Raw genomic sequence first — 15,720 nt, 5'->3', positions numbered from 1 at the left:
AAGATGCTAAAAGCTGCAATCATTTTGGGGAAGAATTGATCACTTTGTGTGGCACATTTGATCTAATAATCTGTAATGGTTTGGCTAGATGGGCTAAGTCGGGCAATTTCACTTGCAACACATACAATGGGGCAAGTGTGGTAGACTATGTAATTTGTTCGCAGCATTTGTATAACAATATTGAAGAAGTTGAAATTGGAGAGCACATTTGGGATCTCAAATCAGATCATAGACCACTGTACGTAAATTTGTATTGGGCAAAGGATAGACGGATTGGGGCAAAAATCCAAGGCCCTCAACACCCACCTTCTCAGGGCAGAATTTTGTTAACTTCAGAAAATAGTAACACTTTCAGGGCTACTCTTGAGGAACTTTGTATGGGACACCCTATGTATAAGCATGGTGTTAATAGTCATGATTTATCAAATCTGATTCACAAGGCTCTTTCAAAATGCAAGAGAGCAAAAAATAGAAAATCTGAAACTAATTGTTTTCCAGCCAATGCATGGTTTGATAAGGAATGCAAGAGGGCTAGGAGAAATCTAAGGGAGTCAAATAAAACTAACCTTGACATTAAGACCTACAAACAGATCCTAAAGAAGAAAAAAATCGATTTTATGTCCACAAGGAGAGAGGAGCTAATTTTCTTGGGCAGAAATAACCCCAAACGTTTTTGGAAAGAACTCCAACCAAGGAGGAAGCAAACTGAAAATAATATTACTGCCACCCAATGGTTTGATTATGCTAAGAAACTTTATGAACAAGAGGGTGGAGTGGGACAGCCACCTTTGGTCAATGATACCACAAATATTTTTACTGTGCAAGAGATAGAGACAGGGATTAAAAAGTTGGGTGGAGGCAAAGCAAAAGACCTTGTTGCGCTTCAAGCTGAATATTTGAAGTGGGGTATGAAAACTCTTGCACCGCACATCACTGAAATCTTCAACAAAATCTGCCAGGAAGGGTTTCCGAAAGATTGGACAATCAGCCTTGCAATACCACTTTTTAAGAGTGGTGATGTTAACAATCCCTCCAACTACAGGACTATAATGATCAATCCCGTCTTTGCTAAACTTTTTGGCAGTATGATAGAAACTAGGATCAGCAAATGGGCAGAAGAAAATCATAAACGTGCTAAAGGGCAAGCTGGTTTTAGGCCAAAGCACTCGACAGTGGATCACTGTGTCACTCTGAGACACATTATTGAAAAAGAGTGGGAGAAAAAGGAAGAGGTTTTTTGTTGCTTTGTTGACTTCAAAAAGGCTTTTGATACCGTTCCGAGAGACAAGCTTTGGTTGAGGATGGAAGAATTGGGGATTCCTAGGCATCTCAGAGCTGCTGCCCATAGGATGTACGAAGAGGTGAAAGTCAAAATCAGAACTTCAGATGGCATTTCAGAATGTTTTAGGAGTGATATCGGGGTCAAACAGGGCTGCCCTTGATCCCCTACTTTATTTGGTTTATATATTGACAAACTGGAAGAGTGGTTAAACACGCAAGAGCGTGAAGGCATTCAGCTAGGGGAATTTGTTATAAAGCTACTCCTATATGCGGACGACCTCATTTTAATTGCCAAATCTGCTTGTGGTTTGCAAGACCACCTATCTTCTCTTGAGCGCTTTTGTAGAATGGTGGGGATGCAAGTCAATATCAGCAAAACCAAGGTTATGATTTTCTCTAATAATAAAAAACAGCATCAACATGAATTTTATTACAATGGAAGTGTTCTCGAAGAAGTTGCGGAATATAAATACCTTGGCATCGATTTCAACAAAAAACTAAGCTGGTCTAGCTGCAGGTATAAAAGGACATTAGGTGGATGGAAGGCTTTCTACGCTCTTCAGAATAGGTGCCGTGAAGCGGAGTTGTGGGATTGGAAAACTATTCAAACCTTGTTTGGTCTTCTTGTGCTGTCAGTTGTTCTTTATGGGTGTGAATTATGGGCCAGCAGCACTACTATAGCACAATGGAAACAAATCGAAGGAATCCAAAAGCGCTTGATTACAAGCAAGTTTAAAATTAAAAGCACTGTTCCATATGACATCATGCTAAGTGAAATGGGGGCTGCGCTTATTGAGGCACTTGCTATGGTTCGCCTTTTAAGCTATCTAAAAAGAATCGAAAAAATGGAAGAGGATAGATGGCCGAAAGTTGTCTTTAGTGACACACTATGTAAGCGAAAAAGGACATGGATGCAACAAAACATCAAGTGGATGAGTAAATGGAATATTCATGTCAATATGTGCCCCACAAGTAATAAAGAAATAAAGGTCTTTGTTATGGAGAAATTCTACAAGAGAAATTGGGGAAGTGAGATTGGGAGGAAGAAACTATATTATATAAATGAGTTCAACCCCACTTGTGATCAGCTCGAAAAAGTGTACATAGGAGCCAACATTTCTTGGAGAGCTAAAATTCTTATTGCTCAGCTGAGAACCAACTCTCACCAACTTCGTTGTGAGACCGGGCGTTGGAAGAGGCCAAAGGAGGCTTGGGAAGAGAGAATTTGCAGATTTTGCAATTCTGGGAAAGTGGAAATTGAACAGCACTTTATTCTAGAATGTGAGGCCTACAAGGATAGCAGGGATAAGTTTGCGGATACTATATGTGACAGTTCTTGGCATAACCTGTTCAACGAAGAGTACATTGAGCAATTGGGGGGGCTCATCATTAGTCTACACAAGAGGCGAACAACGCTACTTAAGTCTGCTTGAGTTGTCTTGCTGTCCCATAGGCTATTTTTGGCCTCGTGGACGTTAAAATTTTATCTATCTATCTATCTATCAAAACCACCTGTTGGATGTTCTAGAGGAATGTATCCTCTACTTATAAACCAAGAAAGTCAAAATTTTGGAGGTAGCTATATACCCCAAACTTCCATTAGACAAAAACCGCTCAAAACTGCCAAAACCTTCATAACAATTTGGTACCTGTTTATGATAAATAGACTTTTTCTCTTTCCACACGTGTTATGCAAAAACTAACAAATACCAATTTTAGCTAACTCCGAGACCTTTCAAAAGATGTATGATAGTTGGGGTCTATCTAATAAAAAAGCTTGTCGACTTTCTAATAGACCAAAACTGTTTTTTTATATCCGTTTTCAAAAACAATGTGAACATTAAGTGTTAATTGTATAACACTTAAGTATTTGTCTTGAATATGTTTTGAACAATATTGAAGGCCATCAAATAAGATAATTACATGATGTTAGACAGTTAGCCATACCATATGCTCATTATGTTAGCCATATCATATGCTCATTATTGACATCAATGACAACAATCAAAGACCAAATACCAAGGGTTCAACAGCTTCGGCCCATTGTTTGTGAATTTAGGAAACTTATCGATTTCAATAGATTACGACATGAGGGGGGAGTCGGCATTTAGTTTTGGTGCAATGTTAATGCTTAGAACCAAAATAAGTGGCAGTTTTGATTCTAACACCCTATTGCTTCACCCGTACTCTTTGCCACATGAGAAATTTCAAATCCTCCTAGCGCAATGTTCTATATAGAGTTTCCTTAAATTTCTTTCTTGTATTTCTTTGGCCTAGTAATTTTAGGTTTGCATCCTTCAAACTCTTTTGTGACCAAGAACTATTTATTGTAGGTTATTTTCATAGATTTCAGATTTTGAGTCTAAATTCTATTTCACATTCTTCTGCATTTATTGGTTTTTCTACTTGGTTGGAAGATCGGTTTGCATTTTGTTTCATAAGGGTAAATGTCTTGCTATTGTTTACCACTCTTCACTTGTATGGCTTCTTGTTGGGGAAATGTCTTTAAAGTTTGTGGATTAAGGCTCAAACTTTGATTTACACTCCAACAAACACGTTCTTAGAGAGCGCTACCACTTCACATTTGCAGGGTTTTATTTTTGTTAAGTGCCTCTTGTAATATTTTACTTATTTTCTTGGCTTTAAGATTGTTACAGATCAATTCATCTCTTCATTGTTCTTGACCACCTTGTGGTCCCCTCTTGCCTTTATTAGGGTCTAAAGGCATAGATCTCTTGAAAGTGACCCAGTTTTTTATAAAGAAAATGACACCATTACTTACTCTCCCATCAGATAAACTGAATACTTGAAATAGTGATCAAATTAAAAAATGCATACAAAAAGTAGAGGGGTAAAAGAATGTATTTATTCATACATTAAGTTATTGCAAATGTAAACCAGAGAAGCTAAGGAGTTGATTCAACTAGAGCATAATGCTTTCCTTTACAATAAAATATCTATTTAATGGACCCAACTGTTGCTGAGGGAAACTCAACTATCAACTAACTCATATAAGCAACCAAAGTTGATGAACAATTAATACATCAGGTTAACCATAAAATCGAAACACAACAATAGGCACTGTACGTAGGTACAACTAGGAATGTGTTATATATGGATTTTAAGGAAAATCATTTTTTTTCTTATCTAGACTTTATTATGAATCATGTTACTGTAAAATTCGCTACTTTTTCACCTTCTGTGCTTGTAAAGTAAAGGAAGGAAATCATAATTCCTAAATCATTACATGGAAGTGCCATTGTATAGTTCCATAGCTCACGTTTGTTTGTTTTTCTTCCTGGTCTTGACAGACATGAATGTGTAAAAGCAAAAGTTGTATTAGATTACAATTTTATGGCTGTGTGTTTTCATTTTGTCCTGTGCTGATATGATTTAGTGATAGTGATTGATGTATATATAGATATAAACTGTTATATTGATTTCAATAAAATGATGTTATATGCGAGCAATCCATTAATATTTCCTATTGATGTAGCGGGATTTGGTGTTATTTCATGGCTGGCCAAGCATGTGATGAGGATGAGTGCTTTGTTTTTTGTCATTGTTTTACTCTTTACTAATTGAAAGACACAGATGTCACATCTCTAGTAGACTACCAAAATTCCTTGGGATGGTAGTTTGACTTTGGATTTTGTGATCACTTATTTGCAGTTTTATTCTTGCAGGCTCTTATGTATCCATTATTGGTTGCATGCAAATCTACAAGCACATTGCGTAGAGAGGCCACTGCCGCTCAAGAAGTTGTTGATAAAGTGCGACAACATAGTGGTGTTTTGGTTGACCAGGTTGAAGATAGTTCTTAATTTTGACTAGAGAATAAGCTAAATTTTTTAATATTTCAGGATTCCTTTTTATCCTTTCATTTCAATGGCTCATGAGTTTCTTACCAATCTTGCTTTACTTCAGTTTTTAACATTTCAAAGATCTTGGTACAAAGGTACATAAGCTTATATGTATTTTACTATGTATGCTACAGGCTGAGTTAGTTTCAAAGGAACTGATTAGGGTAGCGATATTATGGCATGAAATCTGGCATGAAGCACTGGAAGAGGCTAGTCGTTTGTATTTTGGCAAGAATAATATTGAAGGAATGCTAAATGTGCTTGAGCCCCTACATGCAATGCTAGAACAGGGACCACATACATTGAAAGAGATATCATTTGTTCAGGTTATATCTACTCTCTTAACATTCCCAAATCAATGAATATGAATTAAGTTTTACTATATATTCTACTAAGCTTCTTGAAATTCTATGCATGACTATTTTTTAATAACAGTAGATAATGTATAACTTAGAATAGAAATGCCTCGAGTGGACTGCAGGTTACAATAGAAATTAACATTTAAACCTTCTTTAGAAAGCATGTAAAGTATACTGAACCTTTTTTTTTAGTGTAAAAACTTGTTTCTCCAATCTGAAACAAAGTACCGTATCACCTTTGTTTTTCTTATTCATTGAGAATAATAATATCGGCTCTACCTCACTGGTAAGATGATTTTTCCACTTAGTGGAGGTTTCCACAGTGAAGATGCTACAATTATTTAAGCATGGCTTGTAGGTAGTCATGAGGTATTCAACTTTGGATTATTTTCTCTGTATTGTGAATTCTTGTTGGAGTTCTCTGTTGTACGCCATTTCGGAAGTGAAAGATCTTCCCTATTTGGTATATCCAGTTTCGGTCGGATTTAACCCTCACCCTATCCTGTCACCTGTAACACTTTGTTCAGATTTGGCAAATCAGAGCACTATCGTATTGCGAATTGGAGAAGTCATTTTATTTAATTTGATCAAGTTCTTTTGTGTTGAATGAATAAGATATTTAATAGGACGTTTTGTGTTTCTCTTGCATTTTCTGTACATTTTGTTGTTTGCAAGTTCAGTACTTTATTCCGTATGGTCTCCACCATCCCGTATGGCCTCCATTACTATCATCGTACGACCATCTTCATTCTACCGTACGACTTTCCTATTTCAATGTCTACACACACTATACGACCTTCCACATCTTCTTTCATCTACCGTACGATCTCCTTGGTCATCTACCATATGACCTCCTTGGTCTCTGTATGGTCGTAGCTGCACCTCGTGCCTCCCTCTTCCATCACCGTATGACACACCTATCTTCACACACTATACCGTATGACTTGTACCATACGGCCTCCCCTTTGCCTGTACTTTGGCGCCTAGAATCTGTACACCAATTTCACCTATCTGTACTGCCCACTAAAACTTCGAACCTGACATTTTGAGAGTAGTTGCAGAAACAGATCATTACAGTGGTAAAAGAGCTTCGATCTTGCCAGCCTCTGGACAGTAAATGAGAGTTTATAGCCAGAAGAGAAGAAGAATCCATTCCATTGATATAATGGTCATCGAATCGGAACCTATAGCTGCCGAACTTGTGGCACTATTGAGAGAACATGCGAAGAATCAAGCACAGATCAACGATACTTAGTGACTCATGGAAGAGACTCTCAAGAAGTTGGTAGACAATAAAATATCCGGAGAACAAAATAGTCATAGTGCGGACTCGGTGTCGGGTAAAGCAAACCCTCATCCAACACACTCTCAACCTTCCATGCCATCTTTTCCCCCATGGATAGAGACACCACCCAGAGGGAAGTGGCCTACCTTTGAAGAAATGCAAGAACAATTGAGAGAAGACTGGAAGAATGCGAATTTTGAGGAAGATATATCCTAAAAAGATTATGCAGATATGAGAACGAGATATTCGGGAGGCAGAAACAGAGAATATTTTAATGATGATCTCAGGAGGAAGTTGAGTAAAGTAAATTTGTTTCCATTTGACGGATCCGGATCCATATCTGTGCAAGCATGGGTAATGAAGGCTAATACTTACTTCCAGCTTAATCCCATGCCAGAAGAAGAAGCAATTAAATTTGCGGCATTGCACTTGGAGGGAGTAGTGCATGAATGGTGGCATCACAACACCATCACACTGGGGCATTTGATCAAATAAATAGTTATGCGAAATTTAGTAAGAGATTGATAGATCGATTTGATGGTAAAGATTTGGAACTCAATTTCAAAGATTTGGCACAGCTAAGGGAAAATAGTCATAGTGCGGACTCGATGTCGGGTAAAGCAAAATATCCGGAGAACAAAATAGTCATAGTGCGGACTCGGTTTCGAGTAAAGAAAACCCTAAAATATCCGGAGAACAATAAAATATCCAGAGAACAAAATAGTCATAGTGCGGACTCGGTGTCGGGGAAAGAAAATCCTCATGTAACACACTCTCAACCTTCCATGCTGTCTTTTCCCCCACGGATAGAGACACCACCCGGAGGGAAGTGGCCTACCTTTGAAGAAATGCAAGAACAACTGAGAGAAGACTGGGAGAATGCAAATTTTGAGGAAGATATATCCTAAAAAGATTATGCAGATATAAGAACGAGATATTCGGGAGGCAGAAACAGAGGATATTTTAATGATGATCTCAGGAGGAAGTTGTGTAAAGTAAATTTGTTTCCATTTGACGGATCCGGATTCATATTTGTGCAAGCGTGGGTAATGAAGGCCGATACTTACTTCCAGCTTAATCCCATGCCAGAAGAAGAAGCAATTAAATTTGCGGCATTGCACTTGGAGGGAGTAGTGCATGAATGGTGGCATCACAACACCATCACACTGGGGCATTTGATCAAATAAATACTTATGCGGAATTCAGTAAGAGATTGATAGATCGATTGGATGGTAAAGATTTGGAACTCAATTTCAAAGATTTGGCACAGCTGAGGGAAACTGGATCGGTCGACTAGTACATTGTGGAATTTCAGAAACTCTTTGTTTTGGTCACGGACATTTCAAAAAGAAGACGGATAGTGCTCTTCATGGGCGGACTAACAGAACCACTGAAAGGTTGGGTAAAGGGGTTCAATCTTGCCACCTTGTTAGAGGCCATTAAAAAGGCACGGAGTATGGCATCATCATCAGCATCATCCTCGCAAAGTTACATTCCAAACTGTCAATGTTTCCGAGGGACAAAGATAATAAACCTCCGCCCAAGAAGCCGTCGTTGGACGAAGCCACCATACAGGAGCTCCACAGGAAGAAACTAAGTTTCAACTACAAGGGACCTTGGGAACCTGGCCACAAATGCCTCAGAAAAGGAAAGATCCATTACATTGAGGTCGTGTCTGATGATGAGGACGAACAAGAAGAAATACCCTCCGAAGACAACCAACATCACGGTGACACCAACATGGTTAGTTTGAACCGTATGGAAAGAATTGCAACATTGGTACGACGCGTAGGAACTATCACCCTAACTGATAGCCCGAGGTGCACAGTATTTTGTGTACGGGGAACCCTTCAAGGACAAAGGTTTATGGTGATGCTCGATAGTGGTGCCACCCTAAACTTCATAAACTCATCTCTGGTGAAGCGAATAGGTCTACCTATGAAGACACACGCAGGATTTTAGGTCAAGGTTACCAGAGGGACTCTTCTGCCCTGCACACACCTTGTTCCTCAGCTAAGTATCACAATGGCGAATTACACGGCGACTGAGGATTTTTTCATAGTGGACCTTGATTACATCGAAGTTATTTTGGGCATACAGTGGATGGAGACACTTGATGAATACACTTAGAGCTTCAAACAGATGGATTTCACTCTTGTTATTGATGGAAAGAAGGTTGTCCTTTACGGAATGGCAAATGAGGGTTTGAAGGAAGTTTCTGCACATTAGATGGAGGCAATTTTCGGCATGATGATGTTGCTTGGGCTGCACATTGTTTTGTTTCGGTAGAACCTATAAAAGGGCAACAAACACCTCCCTAGGATGATGATCTCTAGAAGATTTTGAGCAACCATGATAAAGTTTTATAGATATTCCTCCCGGCATACCACCTCATCGAGGGTTTGATCATAGTATCGAGTTGGAAGCAGGAGCCGAGCCGGTCATAACCACACCATACTGCCATCCCAAGAAATTCAAAGATGAGATCAAAAAGATGATTTAGGTACTGCTAGAGAAAGGATGGATCTGTCCTAGTTCTAGCCCTTTCGCATTGTTAGTGGTATTGATAAAAAAGGACGGGACAATGTGCATGTGTGTCGACTACCGTGCATTGAACAAAAAAACAATAAAGAATAGATATCCCTTTCCAAGGATAGATGAGTTGTTGGATGAATTGCATGGCGTAGTATATTTTTCGAAAATAGATCTTCGTTCCGGATACCATCAGATCCGCATGAGGGAGGAAGATGTGGAAAAGACGGCCTTTCGTTGTCACTATGGGCATTATGAGTTCTTGGTCATGCCGTTCAGATTAATGAATGCACCTGCTACGTTCCAATCATGCATGAATCACATCTTCGACAAACAATTGCATAAGTACTTAATAGTATTTTTTGATGACATTCTTATTTATAGGACATGGAAAGAGCACCTGAAACATATGGATGAAGTCCTAAGGATCATGAAGGATTAGCCTTTTCTTTGCCAAGCAATCCAAGTGTGAATTCGATATGACAGAAATATTGTACCTGGGACATATCAGTAAATATGGCATTCAAGTTCATTACGAGAAGATTCAGGCTATCCTTGATTGACCTCCCCCAAAATCACTCACAGAGTTGCGAGGATGTTTTGGACTGTGCAGTTATTACCGGAGGTTTGTAAAAGGGTTCTCCCAACTCAACTCACCACTAACAGATCTGACAAGAAAGGGGTCCTTCCAGTGGAATGAAAAGGCACAACTCACCTTTGATAAGCTGAAGGAAGCAATGAGCACTTGTCCGGTGCTAGCTTTACCTGATTTCACTGGACCATTCATTATGGAGTGTGGCGCATCTGAAGAAGGCATTGGCGCAGTACTGATGCAAGATAGACACACCATAGCCTATGAGAGCGGGAAGCTTATGCAAACAAAACGCTTGTATTCCATCTGCGACAAAGAGATGTTGGCCATCGTACATACACTAACCAAGTTTCGGCAGTTCCTGGTAGGTGCCAAGTTTGTCGGTCGTATAGATCACAATAGTTTGAGATATTTTTTGGAGCAACGAGATTTGAATGAGAGAGAACAAAAATGGGTAAGCAAGGTTCAAGATTTTGATTTTGACATTGAATATGTGAAAGGAAAGAACAATGTGGTTGTAGATGATTTGTCCAGGAAACCCGCCATTTGCTTACTAACCTGAATTTCAGTTGACTGGACATCGCATTTGTTGGTAGAATATTCCAAAAACACATTTTCCCGTGAGCTAATGGATGGGAACACCCAAGATGATTGGTACAAAGTGGTGGATGACATCATTTACTATAAGAATCGGATATTTTTAGTGCCGGAATCCAAATTGAAGCAGAAAATCTTGAAGGAGGTATACGACTCACCCTTGGTAGGACACCCGAGCTTCCTCAAAATGTAAAGATGTCTCAGGGAGAGGTGTTCATGGAAAGGACTTAAAGGAGACGTATTGTAATATGTAAGAGAGTGTGCGGTCTGCCAGCAGAACAAATCCAAACATACTCTACCTGTTGGGTTACTGCATCCTCTGCCAATTCCAAAACATAAGTGGGAAAGTATCTCAATGGATTTTATAACTAGACTTCCCAAGGTGAACGGAAAAGATTTTATCTTCGTGGTGGTTGATAGATTGACAAAGTACACAGATTTCTTCGCCATCCCCTCAAATTTTCAAGCTACACTAGTTGCCGATTTGTTTTTTAGAGAAGTCTTTAGTCTGCACAGGTTACCCGAAACATTGTCAATGATTGGGATGGGCGATTCATCAGTATTTTCTGGACAGAATTGTTTTGGTTGGCAGGGACAAAATTGTCACCAAGTACTAGTTACCACCCTCAGACAGACGGACAAACAGAGATTATGAACAAGTGGCTCGAAGGTTACCTTCGGAACTATATTTTGACACAACAATGGGCGTGGGTCAAATGGATACACTTAGGGGAATATTGTTACAATACTACGTACTACATGTCCATCGGAATGGCACCATTCAAAGCTCTATATGGGTACGAACCCATTTCCTTCATTGAGATAGTTTTGGGTGACAGTCGCGCGCCGAGGGCGAGGGATTGGCTTCAGGAGGTACAAGACATCCTCAGATGCCTAAAGGAAAACTTACAATGGGCACAAAATCAACAGAAGATGTACATAGACAGACATTGAATGGAAAGGAGTTTCGAAGTAGGGTACTTGGTTTATCTTAGACTCCAGCCATATCGATAATCCTTATTGAAGAAAAAGGGAAAAGAAAAATTGAAGCCACGATTTATGGCCCCTATTGTTTAGTTTGTCACATTGGTGAAGTCGCCTACAAGCTGAAACTTCTGGAGGGAAACCATATTCATAACGTCTTTAATGTTTCATGTTTGAAGAAGGTTGTGGAGCAGAACATCATCGTAGCCACAGACCTTTTGCTGCTCAATGAAGAAGGAAAGCTCATATTAGAACCATTCAAGATCATTGAAGTACGTGAGAAGACCCTATGGAATCGCACGGTGAACGAATATTTGGTGTGTTGGAAACACTTGCCATTGGATGACGCGACATGGGAGGGCAAGCACATTCTTCAGCACCCAGCATTGCATTTGCTTGAGGACAAGCAAAATTTGGGATGGGAGGATTGTAATGTTCCTGTTATAAATCATTTATCAAACTATTGTTAATGGGCCGTTGATTTAATATATCTCAGACCCATTTTTATTTTGTTTCTGTAGTTTGTATCGTCGTCGGCTATCTTTGTACATTGTCGGAAAGTTTTTCTCGAGGGGTATTTAAGCACAGCTTGTAGGTAGTCATGAGGTATTCAACTTTGGATTATTTTCTCTGTACTACAAATTCCTGTTGGAGTTCTCTGTTGTTCGCCATTTCATAAGTGAAAGACCTTCCCTATTTGGTATATCCAGTTTCGGTGGGATTTAACCCTCACCCTACTCCGTTGACTGTAACACTTCGCTTGGATTTGACAAATTGGAGCACTGTGATATTGCGAATTGGACAAGTCATTATATTTAATTTGATCAAGTTCTCTTGTGTTGAGAAGTCATTATATTTTATAGGACGTTTTGTCTTTCTCTTGCATTTTCCGTACATTCTGTTGTCTGCAAGTTCAAGACATCATTCCATACGACCTCCACCCTCCTACTGTACGGCCTCCATTACTATTACTATACGACCCTCTTCATTCTACCATATGGCCTTCCTACTTTGGTGTCCACCCACTCTATGGCCTTCCACATCTTCCTTCATCTACTGTATGACCTCCTTGGTCATGTACCATACGGCCTCCTTGGTCTCCGTACAGCCGTAGCTGCACCCCGTACCTCCCTCTTCCATCACCGTACGACACTTGTTGTCACACACTATACTGTATGGCTTGTACCATATGGCGTCCCCTTTGCCTGTACTTTGGCGCCTAGCATCTGTACACCAATTTCACTTGTCTGTACTGCGCACTAAAACTTCGGATGTGACATTTTGAGAGTAGTTGCAGAAACGGATCATTACAACATCTGTTCCTTTTCTTGCTTAGCTTGTTCACACATGCCTATCTTCACATTCCCCTTTCTACTTGTATTTGTAGCCAGATATTCAGCCTCAGCTACTTCCTTAATGATACACATGGCTCCTATATAATCTACACATTCACCCACACACCTAATTAATTAATAGAATTATCAACACGAACCATGAAAAATGAATCGAGCTAACTATTAAAAGAGAACCACTATGCATGGTTGAACTGTTCTGTTTTATTCAGCAAGGGCTTATTAATGAATTAGAAATGGCTTAAATTCAAGCTGCTCAACTTAAAAGTCATAGAAACTTCTAAGCCGCAGGGTTCCTGTTTGTGCATCAATTTCAAGCTTATAGCAGCAGTTATAGATGTTGGCCAATTTTTGTGGGTTTAATTCAGGATTTCTCTTTGTGCATCAATTTCAGACTTATAGCAGCGGGTATAGACATTGGACATCAGAGTTGTCAGATTTGTGGAGGCAATTAGTACAGACATAGGACCACTTTGGGGGTACCCACGGTGTCAACTTCATCAAACAACAGAAGTGGGGGTTTGGTAACTGTAGGAAATCCATTTCCAGAAGTAGTAATTAGCAAAGAAAGACTTTCAGCAGGATACAACAGGCATATGCATTTGATAACAGCAATTGATTGTAGAAAAAGTTGTCAAATTCAATAATCCTACCTGCAGACCAGGCAAAATATTTAGCAATTGAGTCTATTACTGTAATAATTGTGGAGGTGCCTATATTGTGAATTTTATTAGATCCATCAGTAAAACACTTACTTGCAGGCTTAGCAATGGACTCTTGGTATGCTACTTGCCATTTCAGTGGAATTGTTAAGTTTATATCATGTAACTCTGATAATATACTGATCTGAACTTCCAGATCGATCAAGATCAGTCTATACAGGCCTATATAAAATTGCTATTTCCCTTTTGTTAAGTTTATAACCTGATAATCATGAGGTCTGAAAGTGCAGATCACACTAGATCTTCTAGGTTCTAAGTATCTACATATGGCTTTGTATTTATACTCCTGTGTTTCTCCTCTAGGCGGCGACTTTCCAGACTTATTAATATTAAACAAAGAAACTAACACAATGTGTTAGTTATTAGTTAATGTTGGTTTATCTTGCATATCGCCAGTTTTTATGAGGAGACATAAAGCTGACCAAGGAAAGGGACATGCCCTTTGAGGGTGATGTCCTTTGGTTTAGATATTTAGAGGGATGGTGATGTAGTTTTGAAGGACACACAAAAACATAATTAAGTCTGCTCCTTCAAGCATCTACATCTAGCGAATTTAAATAAGAGATACTCCAATTCAATCAAAGATCGATTATAGATTATTGGATCTACATTGAAGATAGGTGTCAACTTCCTCAACATTCAAAATATAGAAGACCATTCTCAGCATTTAAAGACTGAATTAAAAGTCTGATTCAGAGATAAGGAATTATCAGAAACTTTACATGGTATCAGAGCTCTGGTAATCAAACCTAGGCTTTGCAAAATTTCAGTAATCAGACTTTGTGTACATCTAGCAACTATCTTCTCTCTTTAATGGCATACACAATCAGCCCCGAGGACAGGTTTAATGGGAAATAGCACTTTGATGCCTGGAAATACAGAATCATGATGATTCTTGAAGAGAATAATTTAAAACAATTTGTTGATGGAGCATCCAAACAACCTCTAGTTGAACCTCACAAATCTATTTGGAGCAGAGGAAATAGAAAAGCTATTCAAATCATCTTGGATGGAGTAAAAAATGATATCATACCTATGCTTACAAAACATCAAATTGCCTTTGATATGATGAATGCACTACGAAATGCATTTGAAGTAAACAATGCAACTAGGGTTCTCGCACTAAAAAGGCAACTGAATCACATTAAGATAAAGAAAGGAGAATCGATAAATTCTTACTTTCTAAGAGTTGCCAGCATTAGAGATGAACTATCAAGCATAGGAACCATCATTAGTGACACAGAATTAACACTTATGGCTATAGATGGATTGTCAGATTCATGGGAGACACTTGAACAAGGAATAAGTACCAGAGATAAGCTTCTAGACTTTAACAGACTCAAAAATGATTGTCTTCAAGAGGAATCCAAAAAACTCAAGAAAGGAGGGAAACCAAAAGTAGAAGATGAACTTCACGCTCTTAATACAAACTCCTATAAGGGCAAGAAGAAGCATTTCAAGAAGAAAAAGGGAAATCAAAAGAATGGAAAACCCAAGAAAGATCTATCTAAAATAAAGTGTTTCAAATGTGAAAAATTTGGACACTATAGATCTAATTGTCTTAAAAATTCCAAACAACAAGCAGATTGTACAAATGTCATTAGAGAAGAAGATACTTATGATCCTGAGAATAGTGTTTTGTATTCCTCTCTATCAAATGAAATTTCAAATAAAGCATGTGTAATTGATAGTGGATCTTCTAGACATATAATGAGATACAAAGAAACTCTAGATTCTTTATTAGAGAAGGTTAACGGAAACTCTAGATTCTTTATTAGAGAAGGTTAACGGTGAAGTTACCATTGGTGATAACTCAACACACTCCGTTGAAGGAATTGGAAATTGTACTTTGAAACTAAAATCAAGAAATACTCTTCTTCTTAAAGGTGTACTCTATGTACCAAGAATTAAAAGAAACCTAATCTCAATTACAACACTTGAAGATGATGGGCATAATGTTGCATTCAAGGATGGCAAGGTATTAACTTGGGCAAAGAATTCCTCAATCAAGAAAGCGAAGTTGACAGGCCAGAGAAAAGGATATTTATATGAACTGAATATAGAATCAAGCTAACCTATTCAAGCCTTAATTCATGAAGCTGCAGACATAAATGAGATATGGCACAGAAGATTAGGGCACCTAAATTTCAAAA

General features: G+C 38.7%; 1 protein-coding gene across 5 annotated transcripts in view; it reads left to right on the top strand.

Annotated features, from left to right (window-relative positions):
- Positions 1 to 15,720, top strand: part of LOC149575708 (serine/threonine-protein kinase TOR-like) — a 378,229-nt gene that overhangs the window by 247,557 nt on the left and 114,952 nt on the right. For all 5 annotated transcript variants that reach the window (XM_089815479.1, XM_089815475.1, XM_089815477.1 and 2 more), the window contains exons 43-44: positions 4,968 to 5,087; positions 5,279 to 5,470. In XM_089815479.1, the coding sequence (XP_089671605.1) occupies positions 4,968 to 5,087; positions 5,279 to 5,470 (312 nt within the window). The remainder of the gene's footprint in view (positions 1 to 4,967; positions 5,088 to 5,278; positions 5,471 to 15,720) is intronic.

This window comes from Cupressus sempervirens, chromosome 2, assembly GCF_028749045.1.
Source record: "Cupressus sempervirens isolate cs-2001-9-10 chromosome 2, ASM2874904v1, whole genome shotgun sequence".
Lineage (NCBI taxonomy): Eukaryota > Viridiplantae > Streptophyta > Pinopsida > Cupressales > Cupressaceae > Cupressus > Cupressus sempervirens.
Note: the sequence above shows the minus strand (reverse complement) of the source record. Positions and strands in the feature narration are given on the sequence as shown.